Source organism: Gossypium raimondii, chromosome 6 (assembly GCF_025698545.1).
Source record: "Gossypium raimondii isolate GPD5lz chromosome 6, ASM2569854v1, whole genome shotgun sequence".
NCBI lineage: Eukaryota > Viridiplantae > Streptophyta > Magnoliopsida > Malvales > Malvaceae > Gossypium > Gossypium raimondii.
Window position 1 is genome coordinate 45060513 of NC_068570.1, and position 26335 is coordinate 45086847.

Consider the following 26335-nt stretch of genomic DNA (forward strand, 5'->3'; position numbering starts at 1 on the left):
TTTATAGTGATGCATCACATGTTGGTTAGCAATGTGTGTTGATGCACGATGGTAAGTTGGTAGCCTATGTGTCTTGTCAGCTTAAGCCCCATGAGGTGAATTATCCGACGCATGACTTGGAGTTGGCCACTGTGGTATTCGAACTGAAAATCGAGATGCATTATTTGTATAGTGAGAAGTGTATTATCTACACTGATCATAAGAGCCTCAAGTATCTCCTCACTCAGAAGGAACTTAATCTTAGGCAGCGCAGATGGATTGAGCTGCTTAAAGACTATGACTGCACCATTGAGTACCACTCTGGTAAGGCCAATGTAGTGGCTGATGCACTAAGCCGTAGGACTATAATTGATTTGAGGGCGATATTTGCTCACCTAAGTTTATTTGATGATGATAGTTTATTAGCTGAGCTTCAAGTTAAGCCGTCATGGATTGAGCAGATTAAGGGTAAGCAATTGGAGGATGAGTCGTCGGGTCTTCGATTCTGACAGATTGAGGGTGGTAGTACTACGAATTTTGGACTGAACAGTGATGGGGTACTTTGTTTCTTTGGGAGAATCTATGTTTTGAATGATACTGATTTGAGACAGGCCATATTGAGAAAGGCACATAGTATCCCTTACGCTATGCATCCTGGTGGAAATAAGATGTACCGAGACCTCCGTGAGTTATATTGGTGGCCAGTGTTGAAGCGTGAGGTTACCAACTTCGTTGCTCGCTATTTGACTTGTCAGCAGGTTAAGGCTGAGCATCAGTTACCTTCGGGTCTGCTGCAGCCAGTTAAGATACCGCTATGGAAATGAGAGCGAGTAACGATGGACTTCGTTAGTGGGTTGCCTCTAACACCCACTAAAAAGGATTATGTCTAGGTCATCGTGGATCGATTGACCAAGTCTACTCACTTCATCCCGGTAAGGATAGACTTTTCTCTTCAGAAATTAGCCAAGCTCTACATATCAGAAATAGTGAGACTGCACGGGGTACCTATCTCCATCATTTTCGATCAAGATCCTTGTTTCATGTTTCGGTTCTGGAAAAAGCTTCATGAGATTCTGGGTTCAAGATTAGACTTCAGTACTGCTTTCCATCCTGAGACAGATGGTTAGTCGGAGAGGGTGATTCAAATATTGTAAGACATGTTGAGGAGCTGTGTTATTGATTTTTGAGGCAGTTGGGAGGAGACTTGCCATTAGCGGAGTACAGTCGTAAGTGTTGCACTCCTTTATGTTGGACTAAGTTGGGTGAGCAACGTGTTCTGGGTCCAAGTTGGTCTCTGAATTAGAGGATAATGTTAGATTGATTCGTGATCGTTTAAAAGTAGCTTCTGATAGGTAGAAATTGTATATGGATTTGAAGAGGTGTGAGATCGAGTATTCTGTGGGGGACATAGTTTTTCTCAGGGTCTCACCATGGAAAAAGGTTTTGAGGTTAGGTCGCAAGGGCAAGCTGAGCCCTCGGTTTCTTAAACCTTACCACATTCTGAAATGCGTGGGACTTGTCGCTTATCAGTTGGAGTTACTCTGGAGTTGGACCGCACTCGTGATGTTTTTCACATCTCGATGTTGATGCACTACCGCTCTGATCCCATGTATGTTGTTTTTGTTGAGGAGATTGAGGTTAGGCCAGACTTGACCTTCGATGAGGAGCTTGACCTTCGGCAAAGCTATCTTTGAAAATCTGTTAACGAATCTTCGGTAGTATCTAGGTAAACCAAGGAAACAATGGATTTCAGATCCACGTGTAACGTCCAAATTTTGGGCCTAGAAGAAATAGGTTTTGAACAATGGCACAGTTAGGAGACTGCACATAAATATTTAGTTGTGCAATGAAGTTACACAAATTGCTTGTTTGCTTTAATGGCTAAGTGATTTGGGTGTGTATGGGAGTGTTTGAGAAGCCTGGGTTCAAGTCTTCGCTTTTGTAGAATTTTTAGTTTTTCTCTTAAATGAATCTAGACACTAGCATATAGGCCTTATAAGTAATAGTGTTTATTTTATATCACAAAAAGAGCTTATGGTCAAGTGGTAAGGTGGCGTGTTGTGTAACTGTAAGGTCTGAGGTTCAAGTCTTGGGGTGCGCAATAAAATATTTATTTTGCTGCTTGAGCTGGGTAGGTGGTGGAGTTGGACTAAAACATAGCTAAGGAGGAGTTTGAATTGAGGAGGGATATTTGGAGAGATTTGAGGAGAGAATATGGGGATTTGGAGAGGTTGTTGTTGTGGAGAGCTAAGCTATATATCATCCATCTCATTTGTTCCTTATTCTGAATGGGGGAGATCGGTGAAGCTTTCAAGGTATTCATCGCTTTCTCCAACCTGCATTGCTTCCATTCCTAACTAGTGGTGGTCGAGGTTGATTGGCACATTGCCTCGGAACCAAAGGTGCGATGATCATTGATTTGCGGAATAAGAGTGTTCATATCGAAGGGAATCTGCAAATTGCATCAGGTGTGTAAACTCCCCACTGTAACTGTAGAACGGCAAAGGCTGAAAAGCTGAAATACGACGTTTGAGACCACACCAGTGTGCGATCGTTCGTGTGGAAAGCCGAATCTACGAATCATGGGCGATAAACTATAGAGGCCTCCATGAGTATTTTCATGGGCTTAGGCCGTAATGGGCCACGTTGGGCCATGTGGGCTCAATAGGCTTGTGGGCCCCTTACGAATGAAACCACTATTTGTGGCAAATACTAGACTGGGCTATATAGTTCTCATAGCCGTGGTGAAATCTGGGCTGAACAGGCCATACGAGCGAGTGGGCTCACTTGGGTAGAGTAATGGGCCTTGGGCCCATTTACACTATTGTGACCAATTAGGTTACAAGAGTCGCTCGAGGCAACTGCGGACCTTTCGAGAGGTCGATATTTGGACCGAAATACCCCCGAAGGGTAAAATGACCGAAATACCCCCGATGGGTAAAATGACCAAAATACTCTCGAAGGGTAAAATGACCGAAATACCCCTAATGGGTAAAATGACCGACATACCCTCGATGGATAAAATGATCGAAATACCCTCGATGGGTAAAATGACCGAAATACCCTCGATGGCTAAAATAATTGAAATACCCCCGAAGAGTAAAATGATCGAAATACCCTCGATGGGTAAAATGACCGAAATACCCTCGAAGGGTTAATGACGAAAATACCCTCGATAAGGTAAAATGACCGAAATACCCCCATAGGGTAGAATACTGAAATCCCCTCATAGGGTAAAATAACCATAATACCCCTGTAGGGTAAAATGATCGTAATGCCCTGGTGGGTTAATGACTATTTTTGCCCCTCGAGGTTAAATGATTATTTTGTCTTTGGTTAAATGGCTGATTTGTGTTTGTTTGGTATGACTGATTTGTCTGTAGTTTGAATGACTCAATCTGAGCATGTCATTCTACATACACGACATACTACATAGGGTTGGGATACTGTTATGGAGGAAGTACTGTACTGGTGGCTCTGCCACAATCACTATTACCAGTGGCTTGGCTACATATACTATTACTGGCAGCTTTGCTACGATACTATTGCTGGCAGCTTTGCTGCGATGCTACTGATGGCTTTGTACCGATCATAGTACTGTTATTGATGGTTTTGTACCGATCATAGTACAGTTACTAATGGCTTTGTGCCGATCATAGTACCGTTACTGATGGTTTTGTGCCGATCATATTTCACTATTACTGATGGCTGTGTGTCGATCATATCACTACTACTGATGGCTTTGTACCGATCATGTTACCGTTACTGATGGTTGTGTCCCAATCATATCACTGCTACTGATGGCTTTGTGCCAATCACATTACTGTACTTATGGCTTGTAGCCATTCTGTTTATACCTTATAGCTATCCTGTTTACGGCTCTTAGCCATTCTGACTACTGGCAGCTCTACTGCATTATTACTACTGGCAGCTATGCTGCGATATTGGTGTGAAGGTTGGGTAGGTCGACTCTGTCCCCACATGGTGTGTTGGGTTGGTACAGGTGGTGTGTTGGCTGGATTGGGATGGGTTTGCAGACTTGCACCATACTGATACTGTATCGGGCTTAGGCTCACACTGTTTCTGTATTGGGCTAAGGCCCACACTGTACTATTACTGTTAAAGGGCTCTCGCCTAAACTGATTTTGTTCTGTACGCCGACTGTTTGATAAGGGATTACACACTGAGTTTTCGTAAACTCACCCTCTCCTCTTAACTGTGGAGGTAATCCTCAGCCATAGTTCATTCGGTGCGAAGGTGGCCACACAACCACATCAGCTTTCTTTTTTAGCTTTTGATTTATAAGTAACTGAATTTGTGTATTTTTATATAAAAAGGACTCTTTAAAGTTATAAACTTTAAATTGGGATTTTTATTTATTTAGTTTGATATAAACTGATAGTTGTAGAATAAGACAGGTTTTCAAAAGGTAACCATTTTCAAAGACACCACGTTTTCGCAATAAATGAGATTTTGAAAAATTTATAACGTTTGAAAAGTGATTAGTTTTTAATAATGCACGCTTGGAATTGAAAAACTCGTTTTCGAATCACCGTTTAATAACAAAATGATGAATTGATTTTAAAGATTTCAACAACAAGTTTTACGCTAAACACCTCATTGTGACACCGCCAAATTTGGCCATAACTCCTAGGCTGGGTTTGGGGTGTTACACCCCGCGTATCCCATCCATAGGAATGACATGCCACAGAAATACTACTTCACGTAGGCAACTTTTGCATTTACTAAGTTTCTCGTAGAGTTCTTTTTCCCACAAAACTTGTAAAAAAAATACAAATATTGTTCATTTTCAGCTTCCGATTTTGAATAAATCAAAACATCGTCAATAAAAACTACCATGAATTGATCCAAGTAGGGCATAAAGATGTGTTCATGAGATCCATAAATGTCGCATGAGCATTCGTCAATCCAAAGGGCATCAATAAAAATTCGTAGTGGCCATAACGTGTACGGAATGTAGTTTTCGGTAAGTCAAGAACTCTTACTTTCAACTAATAGTATTCCGATCTTAAATCAATCTTGGGAAAGACTGAAGCTCCCTTCAGTTGATCAACCAAGTCATCGATATGAGGAAGTAGGTACTGATTCTTAATTGTCATCTTATTTAGTTGTCGATAGTCAATACAAAGTCACATCAAACCATCATTCTTTTTAACGAATAAAACTGGAGCTCCCCAGGGTGATATACTAGGGTGTATAAAACCACGTTCCAGGAAGTCTTGTAACTAAACTTTCAGTTCCTTTAACTCTTTCGGAGCCATACGGTAAGGAGATATGGACACCAGAGTTGTACCAGGGAACACTTCGATTGCCAATTCAACTTCTCGATCAGGTGGTAATCCTGTCAATTCATCAGCAAACACACCGGGGAATTCACAAACAGTTCAAATATTATAGATTTCATTATCCCCAATCTTTGAATTGATAACATTAGCTAGAAAAGCTTCGTAACCTTGCTTCAATAACTTATTAGCTTGAATTGACGAAACAATTTGAGTTGAACCACCCATTTTAATGCCACTAACTTCTATAATCTCATTTTTTTAATCTTGGACTGAAAACCTTTTTTTCCGACAGTCTAGAACTACCTCATGCTAAGTTAACCACTCCATACCAAGAATTACATCAAAATAACCAAAAGGCATGATTAATAAATCCACTGGAAATGTTAAATTTTGAATTCTGAGTGGACATCATTTACAGACTTGATTAACTAACATTGTGTGACCCAACGGACTTGATACTGACATAACTAATTTAGACATATCAGATTTCATTTTCCCATATTTGACTAGAATAGTATTAACATACAAATGAGAGGAACCAGGGTCTATTAAAGTATAAACAAGTGTAGAGAATAACAGAAAAGTACTTGCATGAGTGATTGAATGTTTGAATGTTTGGTATTGGTATGAATTAATATAAAATTTTTGTGATATATTGTATGCTAGTTGTATGAGTAACATGTAATTAAATGAAAATGAAATGTATGTTTAGGTAAAATGTTGTGAAATATACTGAATGAAAGACTGATACACATGCATTGAAAAACTGCTTTTGAATGATAATGAAACTATGGCATGTTGAAATGTCACAATATTGATGGTGAAACTAAATGACTGATAAGTGTTATTACCAAACAGAAGTGAATGCTCTTATGAGAGCATGTAAAACATGCTATTGAAATTGGAATGTAATGGAGACATGATTTTTATTCAAATTTGTATGACATATTGTGTATGCATAGGGTGGGATTATGTGGATGATGGAGGAGTTTCGTGGAGTAATGGCGGCATATTAAGTCCACATATATGTTTTCAGTGCATTGCACCGGGAGTAATAAGGAGAACAACAATTATATTGCATTTATTGTGAATGATAGTATATCTACATTACATATAACGGTGGTTTAACCATATTGAGCTCAGCTCGCAAAGTATGGAGTTTGGCAGATGAGTTTTGGGGAACTCGTGGTGTGTAGCAGATGGTTGGGCCAGGAATTCACTATGCATTATGTGATGTCCATGACACATTCGAATGGTAATGTTTATGCTACGTTTGTGTTACAATGTTACTAATGGTGAATGATATTTGAATGTTCTTATTGTTTAGACTCACATTGAGTGAGTTAGCTCACCCCATAGTTTAAACCATCTCAAGTAATGCTTGACATTAGGATCGAACATGGCATGTGGACATATGATGGACTTCGGACTTATAAATTATTTTGCTTACGTTTTTCAAAATTTATTTAGTTTTTGGACTGTAAAGTTATTTGGTCTGTGTTTTGGGTTTTTCTCTTTGTTTTGGGGTTTTTATGTATGCATACTCATCTTATTGATTGGATTTAGATACTTATTTTGATACCAGACAATGTATCTTACTCAACTTAGATTAATTTCATCGTATTTTTTCGTTGCAAAATTCGTACTTGAATTTCTGACAAGTAAATTATAAGTAAAATATGTTTCCAAAATTATAAGAACTTTTGTTTAATTAGATCTTATTTTAAACTCAGTAACATTAGCATTTTTATAAAATAAAATCCATTAGGGTTTTTTTAAAAATAAGCAAACACTTTAAAATAAATTTTTGAAGGTTTGATTGTTTCTACTTGGCCATTTCGGTGGTCAATGTGACCTCGAAAATCTGGTCATAACGTCTAGGTCAGGTTTGGGGTGATACAATTTCACACATGCCCCATCACTTTTCACTATTTATGATGCACTTTTTGGCATAGCCATTTGAAATTGGCTTTGTAACAGCTAATGTGATTTAGTTAGTAAGAGAATTGTTGTTCTGTTAAGGAAGGTTATAAAATTGGTTGAATTTGATCTTGGCCAATTTACTTTTTTATGAGATTGTTAACTGTGCAGAGAAAATTTATCATTGGTTCCTAATGCATTATCCCTCTCTCATCTTTCATGTTCTCTACACTCAAAATATTGAAATTATTCGTGCCACAAAAAAAAATCCAGTGCCTAAACTAAAATTCTCTCATAAGTGGCTTAAGGATAAGCATGTAGTGAATGAACCTACAGAAGAAGTTTCCGACCCACACTCAAAATAGGTAAATAAGGAAGATGATCCCTTCTAGGAAGTGCACACTATCGCAGGCACTACATCAATTTCAAAAGGCATTAGACAAAGAACAACTGTTGAACTTCCATTATCTATTGTGCTTAATCAGAGGCATCGTGTGTAACACCCCTAACCCGCCTCCGTCGCTAGATTAGGGTTACAGAGCATTACTAAACAATCTTCAATCATTTATCTATATAACATTAAAATAAATACATGAAATTTAAAACATATCAACTATAGGAATTTCATCCCTAAATTGAGCTTTCCAAGCCTTAAAAATAGCTTTGGGGTAATTCGGGACTAATTTGAAACAAAATAAAAGTTTTAAGAAATAGTTGTAAAAATTAAAAAATATGAGTCACACGGCCGTGTGGCTAGGCCATGCGAAGTCACCCCAAGCTATGTAACTTTCGACTAAGGGACATAGATAGCCGTGTCCTAGTCCGTGTCCCCACCCATGTAACTCACTGAGTAGCCCCACACGTTCGTATGCCAGGCCGTGTGCTAGGCCGTGTAACTCTCTGACTTGAATCACTAAAAAATTCATATATGAAACATGGGTGTGTCTCCAAGCCATGGTCTCACACGGTCGTATATGCAGGACGTGTGTCTCATACAGCCGTGTATCTAGGTCATGTGTCTCACATGCCCGTGTGAAAGCTCGTGTCCCAAGCCTTGTGGACCTAAAATTGTACCTAAAATCAAGCCATTTCATAATCAATTCATGCATAACTTACCCATTCATTTATACACACTTTCAAGGGACCTAAACATCATTCAAATACACAATCATGACATTTCAAACAATTTAATTTAGCTAACCAATATGACATTCAAAGGCACCACAAATATCAAAACATTACATACCAAAACAATCCAACTATAATTTAGTTCATGCATATAATCTAGTTCAAACACTTACCAAAACTTATCTCAAATAACTATTTTCAAGTCATCATAAAATACCAAAAAAGAACTTTATCCACAAGCACTTGAAAGTGCCAAAAATGACAATACTTGGTGAAGCATTAAAGTACACCAACCCAAACATAACCTTCAAAGCATAAACATACCATGACACCATTACAAAACATCTTATACAATTAAACCACATATTCATCTATACATACATGCCAGTACCCTAGGAGATTAAAAAAAAACTACCAACGTAGATGGATAGTGTGAGTCGGTTGATTGATCCTTCCAAAATGTCAGCAACGATTATCTACAAAACAATCCACAAGAAACAGTAAGCTTACAAAACTTAGTAAGGACATAGTATAAAATTTAATCTAAATACAACTAGACACAATTCACATAATATATGATTCAGGGTTACCAGAGTCTAAACAAGGGCACGTTACTGCATTCAGGGGGATCGAAGTACAAATAGGGGCATGTATGTGCAATCAAGGGTACCGACGTACAAACAGGGGCACATATGTGCAATTAGGCATACCATAGTACAAATAAGGGTACGTATGTGCAATCAAGGGTATCAACGTACAAACAGGGGCACGTATGTGCAATCAAGCATACCATAGTATAAATAAGGGTATGCCTGCACAACCAGAGGTACTGAAGTACAAACAAGGGCACATATGTGCAATCAAGGGTACCAAAGTAAAAATAGGGGCACGTATGTGCAATCATCAATAATTATTTATAAAAATTTTAATTTAAGAACAACAATATAAGAATACAAGTAAAACTTTATTTACATATTGAAATAATATGGACTTACAGACTATTCAATTTCGACCAACACACAAGGACTATTCCGTTATTTTTCCTTTTCCTCGGTTATTGTCTCTCTAATTCAAATCTTTATCTATATAATAATTAAACAGAATATATTAATCTCATACACATTCCACATTCCATTATATGTATATGAACCTTAAATTTTCATTAATTACACATTTTCCCTAAACTTTTATAGCTTTTGCAATTTAGTCCCCTAACCCGAAATTCATCAAATTGACCATTTTTTAATAATCAAATTACTGCTGATTATTCTAGGCCCTTTAACAGTCCTAATTACACATCAAATTCACCATCAAACCTTGAAATTTTGACATTTTAACAATTTAATCCTTACATCAAAATCTAACACAAATCACTTCACAAAACAACTAAATATGACAATCAAAGCTTCAAATATATAACTATCATCACAAAAAACCAAGATTCATCAATGATAACTTCTAAAATTTTTAACAGGTTTAAAAACGAAGGTACGGGCAAGCTGTACCTAGTTACAACAATCTGAAAAACATAAAAATTACAAGAAAACGGGTAAATTTCCATACCAGGCACGGCAAAGAGATGACTGAAGCTCTTCTAGGTCTTCAATCGTGTTTTTTTGGCACAAAGATGAAGAAATGAAGAAGAAAATTTCACTTTTAAATTTGTTTTTACTTAATTTTACTTTATTGATAATTTTGCCATTAATTAAACATTATTTTTATCATTTTTTATTCTTAATGTCGTCCAAACTTAATGACAAGATGCTAATTTCTAAATAGGTCCTTCTTTATTCAGTAATTAAACTATTTAATCACTTAAATGCAATAACAACTAAGTTTTGAACCTTTACAATTTAATCTTTTTCTTTAATTAGCTATCTAAACAATAAATTTTCTTAACCAAAAGTTAATATGACTCTAATAGCCACATAAATATTCTATAAATAACATTTACGAGCCAACACAATGAAAATTCATGGTCCTAAAACCACTGTTCAATCACCACTAAAAAATGTGTTGTTCCAACTCACCCCTTTAGGAAATTTTGTCCTCAAAATTGTTACCTGAGAATAGATTCAAATATTGTAATTTCATCGATTCCTAGATTTCCCAAGTAGCCTCCTTAGTAGCATGCCGATGCCACAAGATTTTCATCAATGATGTTCGTTTATTTTGAAGTTCTTTGACTTCTCGAGGTAAAATTTTTACTGGTTCTTCAGAATACGTCAAATCTGACCGTAATTTTATTTCACTATGAAGAATCACGTGTGAAGGATCAGATCTGTATCATCTTAGCATTGAAACGTAGAACACATTATGAATTTTCTCTAGTTCAGAAGGTAAAGCTAATCTAAAAGCTACAGGACTGATTCTTTCGATAATCTCGTACGGCCTGATAAATCTTGAACTCAACTTTCCTTTCTTTCCGAATCGTAGCACTTTCTTCGTTGGAGAAACTTTTAAAAATACTCGATCGCTAAAAGTAAATTCTATATCTTTTTCTTTTCAAATCCGCGTGTGACTTCTGACGATTAAATACAACTTTCAAACATTCTCGAATTATTCAAACTTTATATTCAATTTCTAAATTCAAATCAATCCCTACCATTTTGGATTCGCTCAGCTTGGACCAATACAATGGCATTATACATTTTCTTCCGTATAAACCTTCGGTGCCATTTTAATCTGGATTGATAATTGTTATTATAAGCGGACTCAGCTAACGATAGATATTTTTTCCAACTACCTTCGAACTCGAAAATACAACATCGTAGCATGTCTTCTAAAATCTAAATTACTCTCTCTGATTACCCGTCCGTCTAAAGATGAAATGCTGTACTAAAATTAAGTTTATTGCCCAAAGCCTCATGAAGTTTACTCTAAAATCTCTATGTAAACTACGGATCACAATAAAAAGTAATAGATTTCAGAACTCCGTGCAATCTCACAATCTCTGACACATATAATTTCGCTAGCCTCCCAAGTGAGTAATTGTTCTAATTTGAATAAAATGGTCCAACTGAGCCAATCTATCAATAATCACCCAGATCGAATATTTCTTTTTCGGAGTTTCAGGAAAACCAGATATGAAATCCACTGTTACTCGCTCCCACTTCCACTCAAGAATCATAACAGGCTGTGATAATCCTAACGGCACCTGATGCTCTGCTTTTACCTGTTGACAAATCAAACATTAGGTTACGAACTCACAAATTTCACGTTTCATATCCTACCACCAGTACATCTTTTTCAAATAATAATACATCTTTGTGCTACCTAGATGATTAGAATAGGTACTATTGTGAGCTGCTGACAGAATATCACGTTTCAAATTTAAATTATTCAGAACACAAACTCTACCATAGTAATGCAATGTACCATCATCACTAATACTTTATTCAGTAGTCAAATTATCCCAAACCAAGTTTCGTTTCATTATCAACTTCGGATCATCATTTTGCAACTCCCGAATTTGTTGTAGAAACAATAGTTGAGTCCTCAATTTCACCAATATAGAACCATCGACATTCAAAGCCAAGTGAGTGTTCAACACACGAAGTGCAAACAATGATGACTTTCTGTTGAGTGCATCCGAAACCACATTAGCCTTTCCCGAATGATAATCAATAACCAAACCATAATATTTCAGTAGCTCTAACCAACACTATTGTCTCAAATTCAGTTCCTTCTAAGTCATTAAATATTTTAAGTTTTTTCTTATCAGTATACATGTGACATTTCTCGTCGTATAAATTGTAACGGGTTGTTTTTAGTGATATCAGAATAGTGGTTTTGACACCACAAATTTCAAAAGTAAATTATTATTTTATTATAATGTCTATGGGATTATATTACGATCGTATTAAAATTTTGTTAAGAAATTTTGAAGTTTACATAGTTAATTAAATAAAAGGACTAAATCATAAAAAGGGTAAAAGTTCAGTTCTATTAGTTAAAAGGGTCAAATGGCTATGGAATCTTAAACTAAAGGAATTAATTGGTAATTAGACCATTTGAATAGTTAGTGGATTTATATAGGTTAGGTTTTATTGAAAATTTAATGATTTTTAAAGGATAAAACGGTAAATTAGAAATTAAAGTTAAAAAAACTTAAAACAAATGGTGTCATCTTCTTCATTCTCTCATCACCACCGAAATTGAAGAAAAGAATGGCCATTTTTAGGGTTTGAGCATTTGGTTAGCCTTCCCTCTTGCATGTAAGTGTTTTCGAGCCTTGTTTTTAATATTTTTATGTTTTTGAGATCATTTTAGCTTAATCTAGCTATCCCGGGGGTCAATTTGTAAAATTGTTAATGGTTAAGGGACTTTCCATTAATTTTATTTAATAATTTTTTATGTTAAATGGTAGATTATGAATCTTTTTTAAAAAATAAACAAGTTTTGTAAAGTGATTTTTGATGAAATTTACATTTAGGGATTGATTTGTAAAATGGTAAAAATTCATGTTAAATTTATGAAATGATGGTTTATTTGGGTTGATATAAGTCCCTAATAAATTTAGTTAGCTTGAACGGATGATTAAAATGATTAGATTTCAATTTATGAGCTTAAAGACTAAATTATGAAAAGTAAAATGTTGGGGGTAAAATGGTAATTTTTCATAAATATGAAATATGGATTAAATTGAATACAATTAGTATTAAATGAATTGAAATTATTTATTTAGATCAAGATAAACCACATACGGACCTATATCGAGGCAAAGCAAAAGCTTCAGATTGGCTCGATTTAACCTTCATGCCTTTAGTCTTCGAGGTAAGTTCGTATGAACGGTTATCATATTAATTCTATTTAAATGGTATGTCAGTATGTACTTATAATGTTAATTAAACAATGTATAAGAAAATCAATGCTATAACGGTTACCGAGTCCTAGTTGAACCTTAGGAATTCGTAGAATACAAATGACAAGCCATTAGGGATTCATGTTTCGGGTGCTGGTCTTAAATGTTCTACCGATGGCTGAGGTCCTACATTTGTTGTGGGTACTCCACAGCTCGTGTGAGCAGTATCGTGTAGCTTACATTTTGACTCACAACTCGTGTGAGCGGGCCCATTTCACAGCTAGTGAGTAATGATGTAAAGGAAAGGTTACGGTTATGAAATGGGAATGTATAGGGTGAATTGTAATGGCATTATGTTGAAAGTTTAGTTAGTGAATTGGCTTGTATAAGTTGTGTAAGTTAACTTTGTTGGTACCATTTGATGCTTTGCTAGATTGTGGCATTTTGGGTTGTCTTATGATACATGTTTTGAATGGCTCCTATGGTATGTTATGAATTGATATGATTATGTTCAAGTTATTGCAAGTTTTGAAAAGTATTGAACTAGAATTTGATGTTTGAAATTTGGTAAAATTGACATGTTTAGGTAAATGTTGATGAATGCATTTTAGTTGCCTTTGAATGGCATATTGGTTAGTTGAATTAGGATTCATGAAATGGCAATTATATGTATGTTTTGATAGGGTTTTGGTGCCTTGAAGATGTTCACAAAGGATCTAAATGTTTATGCATAAATTTGTTTCAAAAATGTCTTGATTTTAGGAAAATTTGGGTCCACACCGTCTAAGACATGAGCGTGTGACTCAGCCATGTGAGACACACGATGTTACTGAAATTGGAGTTGTTCCAGTCACAAATTCAATCACAAATTCTACTTATCAAGTTGGTGTCAACCCAAGAAGTTCTCAAATTAAAACATCAACATACTCTTTGACTATCAGCACTTACTCAATTTTTTATTCAGCCACTTTTGAAAAACATAGGCTAAATAAGCTGCACATCCATTTTTAATCAATTTTAGAGCTGACAGTGCTGAAACAACATTTGAAATACAAACAACATATAAATTCACCATTCAAACGCTTTAAACTAACTTGATTCTTTCGACAACTCACTATTGCATCATGCTCAAACAACCAATCCATTCCCAAAATTATATTAAAATCATCAAATGGTAACAACATCAAACTAGCAGGAAAATCGTAACCCCTAACTTTTAGTGGACACGATTTACATAACTGATTAACTAAAACACACTGACCTAGTGGATTCATAACTTTGACGGTATATTCAGTGAACTCAACAGGTAAATTCTTTTTGTCTACTAATGCAGTGCCTATATACGAGTGAGTTGGTCCAGGATCAATCAATTCATATACATTAATATCAAAGAGAGAAAAAGTACCCGTAATAATGTCTAGGGCAATAGCTTTCTCACGAGCTCTGATTGCATAAGCTCTAGCTGGTGTTCTTGCTTCAGATCGTTCATTCATCTCTCTATTCTTTCCTCTACTAGAAGTTGTGTTTCTATCATTTCCAGAATGTTTACCTCTCTGTGAGGTTGCTTCAGGCTTGTTTGTTTACTTCCCAAAATCATTCTGCCTTTTTGGACAATCACGAAGGAAGTGGTTAGTATATCCACAACGAAAACAAGCACCTGAATTTGACCGGCACTCACCAAAATGTATTTTTTTGCAATCATCACAAACAGGAATGGTTCTTTCCACATTTATTACACTTCCAACACTAACCGCTAGAGAATTAATAGACTTGAAATTGCTTTGCCTCGATTTCTCTCTACTAGTGAACTCTGAAAAGGCAGCCGATCGACTTATGTCATTTCTAAATTTCTCCAAAGGAGACATTTGAGCAAGCTTGAACAACCCTTTTTTGTTAAAATCTCGAAAGTTTGAATCTGATTATCGTTTACTTTTGTAAATTTCTTCAATTTTCTGGGCTTGTTCTGAAAGTTCTACAAATTCCCGTAACTTGAATACTACCATAGACATACGAATATCATCATTCAACCCATCTTCAAATCTAATACACATTTCTTCTTCATTTGGCACTATATTACGGGCACACTTGTTTAACTATACAAATTCTTGTTCATACTCAACTAGAAACTGATTCCCCTATTTTAATTCAAGAAATTCTTTCTTTTTCTTGTCAATAAACAACCGAATTACATACTTCTTGAATTCCATCTAAAATAAGTCCTAATTATTGTGATCATTGGATGTCATCGTGCTCAAAGTATCCCACTATAAGTACACTGCATCTTTTAACAATGATACAACACATCTCAAACAATCTTCAGGAGTGCACATCAATTCTGTGAAGACTCTCTCCGTATTCATTAATAAGTACTCAGTTGTTTTAGAAACATCATCAACCTTTCCTCTAAACGCTTCCGCTCCACATTTCTAAATTTTATCTACGAATACTCGAGTAACTATCATAGGTACAGGATTTTGAGGACCCAAGGGTGCTGGAGGAGGCACAGTCGAGGGTAGAGGTGGCAGTGTTGCAAGATTTGCTTGCTTGAATTCAATGAACCACTGGTTCATCATTTTGAGAAACACATTTTTCATTTCATCACCAAAGGACTATGGAATCGATGCACTATTACTTGCTTCAGGGTTCGAAGCTTTAACATTACTTTCAACTTCGTTAACTATAACCCGATTCGACTCAGATGACAACTTGAATTTATAAGAAAATACAATATTAGGGCGGATCAAAAGCATCACACTATCACACTAAACTATACTCTACTTCGTTAGCCCTAGAACCATCTAAACTGTAGCTCTAATACCACTAAATGTAACACCCCTAGCCCGTCTCCGTCGTCGTATTAGGGTTACGGAGCATTACCAAACAATCTTCAATCATTTATCTATACAACATTAAAATAAATACATGACATTCAAAATATATCAAATATAGGCATTTCATCCATAAATCGAGACTTCAATGCCCTAAAAATAGCTTTGGGGCAATTCAGTTTCAAACAAAACAGAAGTTTTAACAAAAAGTTATAAAAATTGCAAAATAGGGGTCACATGACCGTGTGGCCAGGCCGTATGAAATCACCCAAAGCCATCTAACTTTCGAACAAGCGACACACATGGCCGTGTCCCCGCCCGTGTAACTCACTGAGTATCCCCACACCCCATTTTGCCAAGCTGTGTGCTAGGCCGTGTAACTCTCTAAATTGTCACACACACTCGTGTGTCAGGCCGTGTGCTAAGTCTTGTAACTCACTAACTTGAATCACTAAGAAATTCTCATATGACACACGGTCGTGTCTCCAGGCCATGTTTCTCACATGGTCGTGTGACAGCCTGTGTCCCAGGCTGCGTGGACCTAATTATACCTACAATTAAGCCATTTCATAACCAATTCATACATAACTAACCCATTCAATTATGCACACTTTCAAGGGACCTAGGCATCATTCAAATACACATAATCATGTCATTTCAAACAACTTAATTCACCTAACAAATATTTCATTTAAAGGCACCACAAATATCAAAACATTACATATCGAAACAAGCCAACAATACTTTAGGTCATGCATATAACCTAGTTCAAACACTTGCAAAAACTTATCTCAAATAACTATTTCGAAGTCATCATAAAATGAAAAAAAGGAACCTTATACACAAGCACTTGAGAGCACCCAAACTGACAATACTTGGTGAAACATTAAAGTACACCAACCCAAACATAACCTTCAAAGCATAAACATACCAAGACACCATTACAAAACATCCTATACAATTCAACCACATATTCATCTATACATACATGCAAATACCCTAGGAGAAAAAAAAACTACCAACATAGATGGATAGTGTGAACTGGTTGATTGATCCTTCTAAACTATTAGCAACAATTATCTACAAAACAATCCACAAGAACCAGTAAGCTTACATAACTTAGTAAGGACATAATATAACATTTAATCTAAATACAACTAGACACAATTCACATACTATTTGATTCAGGGTTACAGAGTATAAACAAGGGCACGTAACTGCATTCAAAGGTACTGAAGTACAAACAGGAGCATGTATGTGCAATCAAGGGTACCGAAGTACAAATAGGGGCACGTATGTGCAACCAGGGGTACCAAAGTACAAACAAGGGAACGTATATACAGTCATCAATAATTATTTATAAACATTTTAATTAAAGAAAAATAATATAAGAATACAATTAAAACTTTATTTACATATTGAAATACTATGGACTTACCTACTATTCAATTCCAATCAACACACAGGGACTATTCCATTAATTTCCTTCTTCCTCGGTTCTTGTCTCTCTGATTCAAATCTTGATCTATTTAATAACTAAACATAATATATTAATCTCATACACATTCCACATTCCATTCAATGTATATGACCCTTAACTTTTCCTAATTACACATTTTCTCTAAAAATTTATAGCTTTTACAACTTAGTCCTCGAACTCGAATATTATCAAATTGACCATTTTCTAAGAATCAAATTATACCTAATTATTCTAGGCCCTTTAATAGTCCCTCTTAGACATCAAATTCACCATCAAACCTTGAATTTTTGATCCTTACATCAAAATCTAACAAAAATCACTTCACAAACAACTAAATATCTCAATAAAAGCTTCAAATATATAATTATCATCACAAAAAAAACAAAGATTCATCAATGGTAACTTCCAAAAATTTTAATAGATTCAAAAAGGAAGGTTCGGGCTAGCTATACCTAGTGCAATGATCTCAAAAACATAAAATTACAAGAAAACAGGTCAATTTCCATACCATGCAAGGCAAAGAGATGACCGAAGCTCTCCTAGGTCTTCAATCATGCTTTTTGGCACAAAGACGAAGAAATGTAGAAGAAAATCTCACTTTTCAATTGGTTTTTACTTAATTTTACTTTATTGATAATTTTCCATTAATGAAACATTATTTTTATCATTTTTCATTCTTTATGCCCTCCAAACTTAATGACTAGGGGCTAATTGCTACATAGGTTCTTCCTCATTTAGTAACTAAACTATTTAATCACTTAAATGCAATAACTACTAAGTTTTGAACCTTTTACAATTTAGTTCTTTTTCTTTAATTAGTTATCTAAACAATAAAATTTCTTAACCAAATGTTAATACGACTCTAATGGCCTTATAAGTATTCTATAAATAACATTAATGAGCCGACACGACTGAAATTTGTGGTCCCAAAACCATTATTCTGTCACCATTGAAAAACAGGTTGTTACCTTGTGATCAGCTGCGAGCTGAAGCCAAAGTTCTAAAGAAGATAATCAACAAGCAAAAGGCATTGCAAGCAGATCTTCTTTCCATTCTTTATGATGATTAGTTTGGCATTTTTTTATCAAAAAAGGGGGAGAAAGTAAATATATGAGGAACCTACAACTGAAGGGGAGTTTATTATTTTTGGTAACTAGTTATATTGGAACCCTTTTTTAATTCTAGTTGTGGTGAATGTATTAATTTGCTTCTACTACTTTATTTTGGTTCTTCATTATGATACTACCAATAAACTCAATTGTAGGGAATAAATTACTATTACTTTGATCCATTATTCCCTTATTTCATTAAATTTCTTGGTTATTGTTGGAAAAAGTGGTTTGAAAATTATTTTTCTACACAACGGAAAATAAAAATTTTCAAAACTGACCTGGTTTGTGATACTTATAGCAATAAACCCAGACTTAAATCATACATGTGTTTTCAGATAAATAGATCCTTTCCATTCTCGGCTTTCAACCAAATGATCTTCTCCGCTATTCTCATACCATGGATTACTTAAAGTGTGGGCTTGAACGATTCGAATCAAACACAGAACTAGAAATAGTTTTCTTTTCTTTGGGGTGAAAACAAAAATTCAGTTCTTGAATAGAAACCAGCAAATTCGCTATTCCAGAAAATATATTTAATTCCTAGAGAATAAAAGTCTTTCTATTTTCGGGGAGAATAACGATATTTGAAAGTTGTGTGTATAGCCTATTAGTGCCATCTATTTATAGGGAGAGAAGGTAGAACCCTTGTTAAATTAGTGCAGTTTATTTCAACTAGAAAAACAAAATTCTAGTTCAATTAGGATGTAGGAAGCGGCAACCCTAGTTAATTATAGTAGTGCTTGTCGCCCCATATTACATAAAAGTCTTTTGGGCATCTTTCATATCAGGTTCAGTTACAAGTACTTTTTTAACTTTTAACCCAATACTTTATAATTTGATTCAACTCAATATTTAGTTTTCTATTTCCCACAAATAAAACACAATATATTCCAAATTAAATAATTTTCTATAACGACCTGAAAGTCAGTGATGTCGGAAACGGTGGTTTCAAAATTTTGTTTTTCGATGAAAAAGTCAATAAATATTATTTACGAGGGTATTACAGTATTATATTAAAGTTTGGTCTAATAATTTTGGTTATTTGGAAAGTTAGACAAGGTACAAGTGTATCAGTTTTAAAGTCAATGGTGTTGGAAATTAAGGTATCGAGACCTCGTTTTCGTAAATTAGACTCGTAAATATTTACTGTTACTTACAACTTTGCTGCATTACTATTACTGGCAGCTTTGTTGCAATATTGGTGTGTTGCCTGGGTGGGTCGATTTTATCCCCACATGGTGTGTTGGTGGTACGGAGTGGTGTGTTGGCTGGATTGGGACGGGTTGCATTACGACATTGTACTATTACTGTTTTGGGCTAGGGCCCACACTGTTTATGTATTGGGCTAAGGCCCACACTGTTACTGTATCGGGCTAAGGCCCACATTGTACTGTTACTGAATAGGGCTCAGGCCCAGGTTGTTACTGCATGTTGTATGCTAACTATTTGATAGGGGATTACACTGAGTTTTCGTAAACTCACCATTTCTTTTATTTACTTACAAGAAATCCTCGGCCATAGGCGATTTGGTGCTGTACTTGGAGGTGGCCACACTACTGCAGCTGTTTATTACTAGTTTTTATTTAAATTTAAAGTTTGTGCTGGGTTTATTCATGTAATAAGGGCCTTTTAAGTTTGTTTAAGTATTTAATTGGGCTTTTGCTTATTTACTTTAAATTTCTAGTTTAGGGAAGATGAATTTTCAATTTAATAATTGTTTTCAAAGTCATGAAGTTTAAATTATTGGAGTTTTCAAATGCTTCTGCGTTTTAAAAAAAACTATTATAACAGTAGCAGCTAATAAGGCAAACGTTTTATCAAGATGATTGTTAAACACTTTCAAAGAGGTTTTTAAATTTGGAAACGAATTTTTACCAACGAGTTCAATTTTCGCTAAACACCTCAATGTGACACTGCCAGATTTAGCCATAACTCTTAGGCCGCGTTTAGGGTGCTATATTTAGTGGTATCAGAGCAAAGTTACAAAACTCGACTGTGGAATAGGTTTTGAAAATATTTGGAATTTCTGGAAAACTGTTCTTGAAGGGTTTTGGAAGGTTTACAAGTGTGCACACCGAGTCTCCAGCGCCGAATCTGTAAGTTTTCTTTATACTATAGATAGCTTGAACTAAAATACACTAAGAGACTACTATAGATAGTAGGATTGTACTGAAACTCATTAGTTAAAATAAACTGAGACCGTAGGAAACTAGAAATTGTAAGGAGACCTTGATTTGTGAAAACAAAACTCTGATTACTGCTTTTTATAAGACATTTGTTAATAATTACTAGAATTACAAACTAATGCATAGAACTTTTTAAACTAATAATACATTATTTGATATGAGCACAAGAGGTACACACGGACAAGGTACAAGAGGCCATGGTTGAGGCCGTAGAGGTGTTCGGGTTGGGTCCTCGTCGTTTGGCCATATACCTAATTTGTAACTAGAGTGCGCAGCGGAAGCGTAGTGGTGGAGTCTGTGTTTTGCGACTGATCTGATAATTGGAAATTTCGAGAACGAAATTTCCTTAATGAGGGGTAAATTGTCACACCCCGAATTTTAGGCATAGAAGAAATAGGTTTTGAACAAGGGAACTGTTAGGAGACTGCACATAAATATTTATTGTGCAAGGAGTGACATAAATGAATGTCTGCTTCAGTGGTTAAGTGATTTCGGAGTGTTTGGAAGTGTCCAAGAAGTCGCATTGGCTTATGCAAAATTTTTATTTGAAGTGAATAAAATCCTTGGATCTAGATAGTAGGTTCTTAAATTATTGTGGCTAAATATGACTCAAAAATATCTTGTGGTCTAGTGGCAAGGTGGCGTGTTGTGTAACTGTGAGGTCTGAGGTTCAAGTCCTGGGTTGCGCAATGGAGTATTTATTTTGCTGCTTGAGCTGTGTAGGTAGTGGAGTTGGATTAAAATACTGCTAAATGGAGTTTGAACTGGTCATAGAAAGAATTGAAGAGGGATATTTGGAGAGATTTGAGGAGAGAATATTGGGATTTGGGGAGGCTGTTGTTGTGGAGAGTTATATATATCCATCTCATTTGTTCCTTACTCTCGATGGGAGATTGGCGAGGTTTTCAAGGTTTTCGTTGCTTTCTCCAACCTGCATTGCTTCCATTCCTAACTGGTGGTGGTCGAGGTTGATTAGCACATTGCCTGGGAACCAAGGGTGCGATGATCATTGATTTTTGGAACAAAAAATGTTCGAAACAAAGGGAATTTGCAAATTGTATTAGGTGTGTAACGACCCCAGTGTAACTATAGAACGGAAAAAGTCAAAAAGCTGAAATACGACATTGAGACCACACAAGTGTGCGATCGCTCGTGTGGAAAGCCAAACCTGCAAATCATGGGCGATAAACTGTAGAGGCCTTCATGAGCATTTCCATGGGTTTCAGGCCGTAATGGGCCACGTTGGGCCGAAATGGGCCGTGTGGGCTCAATGGGCTTATGGACTGCACAAGTGTGTGGGCCCACTTGGGCCCATTTACACTGTTATAACCATTTAGATTACCTAATCAGCTCGAGCCGACTGCAAACCTTCCGAGAGGTCAAAAAATAACCGAATTACCCCCGAAAGGGTAAAATGACCGAATTACCCTCGAAAGGTAAAATGACTGAATTACCCCCAAAGGTTAAAATGACCAAATTACCCCGAAGGGTAAAATGACTGAATTACTCTTTAAGGGTAAAATGATTGTTATACCCCAAAGAGTTGAAATGTATGTATGATCGATTTGCTCTATGATTTATATATGACTGATACCGAGTATGACATATTGCATACATGTATGATTTATGACATGACATACTGCATGGGGTTGGGATTCTGATATAGAGGAAGTATACTGTACTGGTGGCTTTGCCACATATACTGTTACTGGTAGCTTTGCTGCATTACTATTACTGGAAACTTTGTTGCGATATTAGTGTGTTGGACGGGTGGGTCGGTTTTTTCCCCACATGGTATGTTGGTGGTACGGAGTGGTCTGTTGGCTGGATTGAGATGGGTTTCATTACTTCATTGTACTGTTACTATTTTGGGCTAGGGCCCACACTGTTTATGTATTGGGCTAAGGCCTACACTGTTACTGTATCGGGCTAAGGCCCACACTGTACTGTTACTGAATAGGGCTCAGGCCTAGACTGTTACTGCATGTTGTATGCTAACTGTTTGGTTGGGGATTATGCACTGAGTTTTCGTAAACTCACCATTACTTTTATTTACTTACAGGAAATCCTCAGCCATAGGTAATTTGGTGCTGTACTCGGAGGTGGCCACACTACTGCAGCTGTTTATTACTAGTTTTATTTAAATTTAAAATTTGTGTTAGGTTTGTTCATGTAATAAGGGCTTTTTAAGTTGGTTTAAGTTTTTAATTGGGGTTTTGCTTATTTAATTTAAATTGCTAGTTTAGGGAAGACGAATTTTCAAAATAATAACTGTTTTCAAAGTCACGAAGTTTGAACGATTGGAGTTTTCGAATGCTTCCGCGTTGTAAAAACAACTATTATAACAGTAGCAGATAAGAAGGCAAACTTTTTAACTAGATGATTGTTAAATAATAATAAAGAGGTTTTTAAACCTAGAAACAATTTTTTACCAACGAGTTCAATTTTCACTAAACACCTCAATGTGACACCGCATGATTCGGCCATAACTCCTAGCCTGGGTTTGGAGTGCTACACAATAAATTAGGCTCAAGGTCTTTCAGTGCACTTCCTCCGAACATTATAAACCCCGACCCAAGTGCAATACAATATACATATAGGAGATGCTAAAACATAATATCATGCATAAAATCATGGCATACAGTATCAATCAGTGAAACATCATCATGCTTATTAACATGCATAATTGTATCAGTATACAGTCATATCGGTCAATTAGGGGTCTATGTAAGCTTACCGACCCTTTAGTAGGTCCACAATCGACTCGGGCGACCCATGCAACCTTAGCCATCAAACAATGAAAATGGGCCCACAAGCCCATGACATTTGCCTTTGTAAGCTTACATGCATGTGTAGCCCACATAGCCTAAAAATGACCTTGGCTGTATGGATCACACAGCCTGGCCCAATAATCCCACACGCCCGTGTGGTTCACTCATGTAGGCCCACAGGCTCGTGTGGCCCACACGACCTAATTTGGTCTGACCTGTGTATCGCACACTACCAGTCTCATTAATCACACGCCCGTGTTTAGTCACACGGCCTACCACACGAGCGACCATACGCCCGTGTGGCGTCGACAGTCCCACTTTTTGTCTTTTCACCGATTACCGATTTTCAGTGTTGTGTTTGCACACCTGGCTTGTTTTTTGTCGCCTAACCCCACGCAACACTCGAATCACCTAATATTTGATCAAAATACCATTCAATTATTCACTACATAGTCAATTAAATCTTAAACCAAAACAAGTTATCCAACTTCCAGTGGGACAATCCATACCGTCAATCCAATAACAGAAAAATTCCACTCCCCTAATGCGTCAACGATAGTCCCCAGTCCCTTGGTCGACTCTTCATCAAAACAATACACAACTCTTTAACAAACTAACGTCAAGTAACGGAGCGGTGAAGAAACAAATACTTACTGAAAGAGTGTCAAAGAACGTGTAGCAAATGATAACAAACGAAACCAAAAAAAAAAGGCAACCACACTTTCGGTAGCAAGGATGAACCAAAAAAAATCAATGAGAGAAAACAATAATATTTCGGTATAAATGTGGTAAATCGACTTTAGAATAAAAGCATACAGAGCCCAAAATTTGGCAAGGAAAACAGTAAGGGAGAAAAAAAGAAAGTAGATGGCAGCAATAGTTTGGGGGAGAGCACTTCGCCGAAGCAAAGAACAAAGTCGAAAGAGAAAAGAGATGAGAAAAAAACTAGTAGGAACCCTCAGCAATATTCGGCCCTCAAGAGTGGAAAACAGTCGACAAAAATAAAATTAAAAGAAAAAAACCAATCCCCAGCCGAAGTTTGAGAAACAAAAGAAATTCAATTCAACACTAACTCTCTCATCATATCCCTAGAATCTCTCCTTAAAAACCTCACTACTAACCCACCATAATCCTCTCAACAACTAAAACCAACACTCAGTCAACCTTTTCAGTATTTCGGCTGGAGCAAAATACCTACACGGCACAAGCAATAAAATAAGTACTTTGTTTGCGTAGATACTCAAAATCCAGACCTCCAGCTTATTCACACTCCACTTAACCACCAGACCAACAGGCTCTTTCTGACATAATTTACCAACATTTATTTATAAGCCTACTAATTAGAGATAGGAGTTTATTCATTTAAAAACAAAAATTTCCCCAAGCTAAGGCTTGAACTTGGGACATCTCAAACACTCCCAGAACACATAACCACTAAAGCTAACAGATATTTGTGTCACAAACATACAAAAATAAATATATAAGAGATTTTTAGGGCGTTACAATTTTAGGGGTTTCAAGTTTTAATTAGTTAGTCAATTTAGTCCCTTTTTGTAATTTTTATGTTTTCAGAGTCCCGGTAATACAAGCTAGCTAACCCATATAGTATTTTTTAGTATTGTTCAAAATTTAAGATGTCTCCATTGTTAAATAGTTGAAGTTTTTGAATGTTTATGGTATATTTTGAACCTTAGAAATGAAATAGACTAATTTGTTAAGTACATTTTATTAATTTTGTTTATAAGGACTAAATTGCAATAATGTAAAATTTGTCATGAAATTTCTGAAAATTATGTTTTAAAGGGCTGTATAGTGATGAAATTGTAATGGGATTGAAAATCAAAGCTTCATTTTCAAAGATACAATAATGTAAAGCTTAAAGGACTTAATTAAATAAAATGCAAAACTTTAGGAAATTATGTAAAATGAAATTAAGTTTTTATATGCATATAATAAAGTGTTATAAGGTTTTTGAATTGATAAAATGTAATGAATTATTAAAATTTGGAATTGAATCAATTGGAAGTTAATCGAAAAATAGGAGAAATTACAGATTAGTCCTTGATACTCTGTGGTTGTCATTTTTCATGTAAGTTCATATGAGACTTACTTTATTAATTGATGGTGTATTTGTGTTATAATGTTATGTTTCATAATTGAATTGTTATTACATAATGTTTTGACATAAAAAAAGATCAAATTGAAAAATATGAGATATCTATATGTGAAATAGATATTGACTAGGTAGAAATTGATTAATGGGATGAAGTAACTATATATATTTTAATTGATGGAATTAAGTTTTTGGTGAAATGTTGATTCTCATGATGGAGGACTGAATAGTATAGAATGGAATATAGTGTATTTTTATGCAAGTAAGGGAAAGATAAAGTCGTCGACGAATAGCTCAAAGTATATTGTTTGTGTTTCTATAACCCGAAATACTCATAATTGTTGCATATTGAATTGTTTGTGCATGGTAAGAACACAAGGTGAGACACTTTATGATTTTGAGATGAACTGGATTGATTTGAATTTATTTATGTGTATATTTATATAAATAAGAAATTTACATGATGTTGGATTAGTCCTTAAAGTTCAACTGATTGAATGAGCTACAAGAGATATGAAATTGATATTGATATGGCATATGGTTAGTAATTGGAAAATGAGATGAAATGTGTCATCTTATAAATTTAAATGTCAAATGATAAGTGAAGTTATTAATAATGTTTAGATTTTGCTAATTTATATTTGTTTTGATTCAAGAATATGAGAAATGGTTAGATGACATTAAATTGCATAACATCATGCATTTTTA

At 35.6% G+C, this 26335-nt stretch overlaps 1 protein-coding gene across 1 annotated transcript; it reads right to left on the bottom strand.

Moving 5' to 3' along the window:
* Positions 1 to 5225: 5225 nt before the first annotated feature.
* On the bottom strand, positions 5226 to 14630 carry LOC128041745 (uncharacterized). The gene is made up of 5 exons (XM_052632054.1): positions 14399 to 14630; positions 11755 to 11987; positions 11377 to 11508; positions 8749 to 8809; positions 5226 to 5341 (listed from the first exon to the last, which is right to left on the bottom strand). The coding sequence occupies exons 1-5, from the start codon at positions 14628 to 14630 to the stop codon at positions 5226 to 5228; spliced, it is 774 nt and encodes a 257-aa protein (XP_052488014.1).
* Positions 14631 to 26335: the final 11705 nt, after the last annotated feature.

What these genes read in the sequence shown, in the direction of transcription:
- LOC128041745 (XM_052632054.1), bottom strand. Translation starts at nt 14,630, where the DNA reads ATGAATGAACGATCTGAAGCAAGAACACCAGCTAGAGCTTATGCAATC. An exon ending in TGATAATGAAACGAAACTTG is followed by an intron (nt 11,509 to 11,754) that starts GTTTGGGATAAT and finishes ATTTGTCAACAG; the next exon opens with GTAAAAGCAGAGCATCAGGT. An exon ending in CACACTATCCATCTACGTTG is followed by an intron (nt 5,342 to 8,748) that starts GTAGTTTTTTTT and finishes ATGAATTGACAG; the next exon opens with GATTACCACCTGATCGAGAA.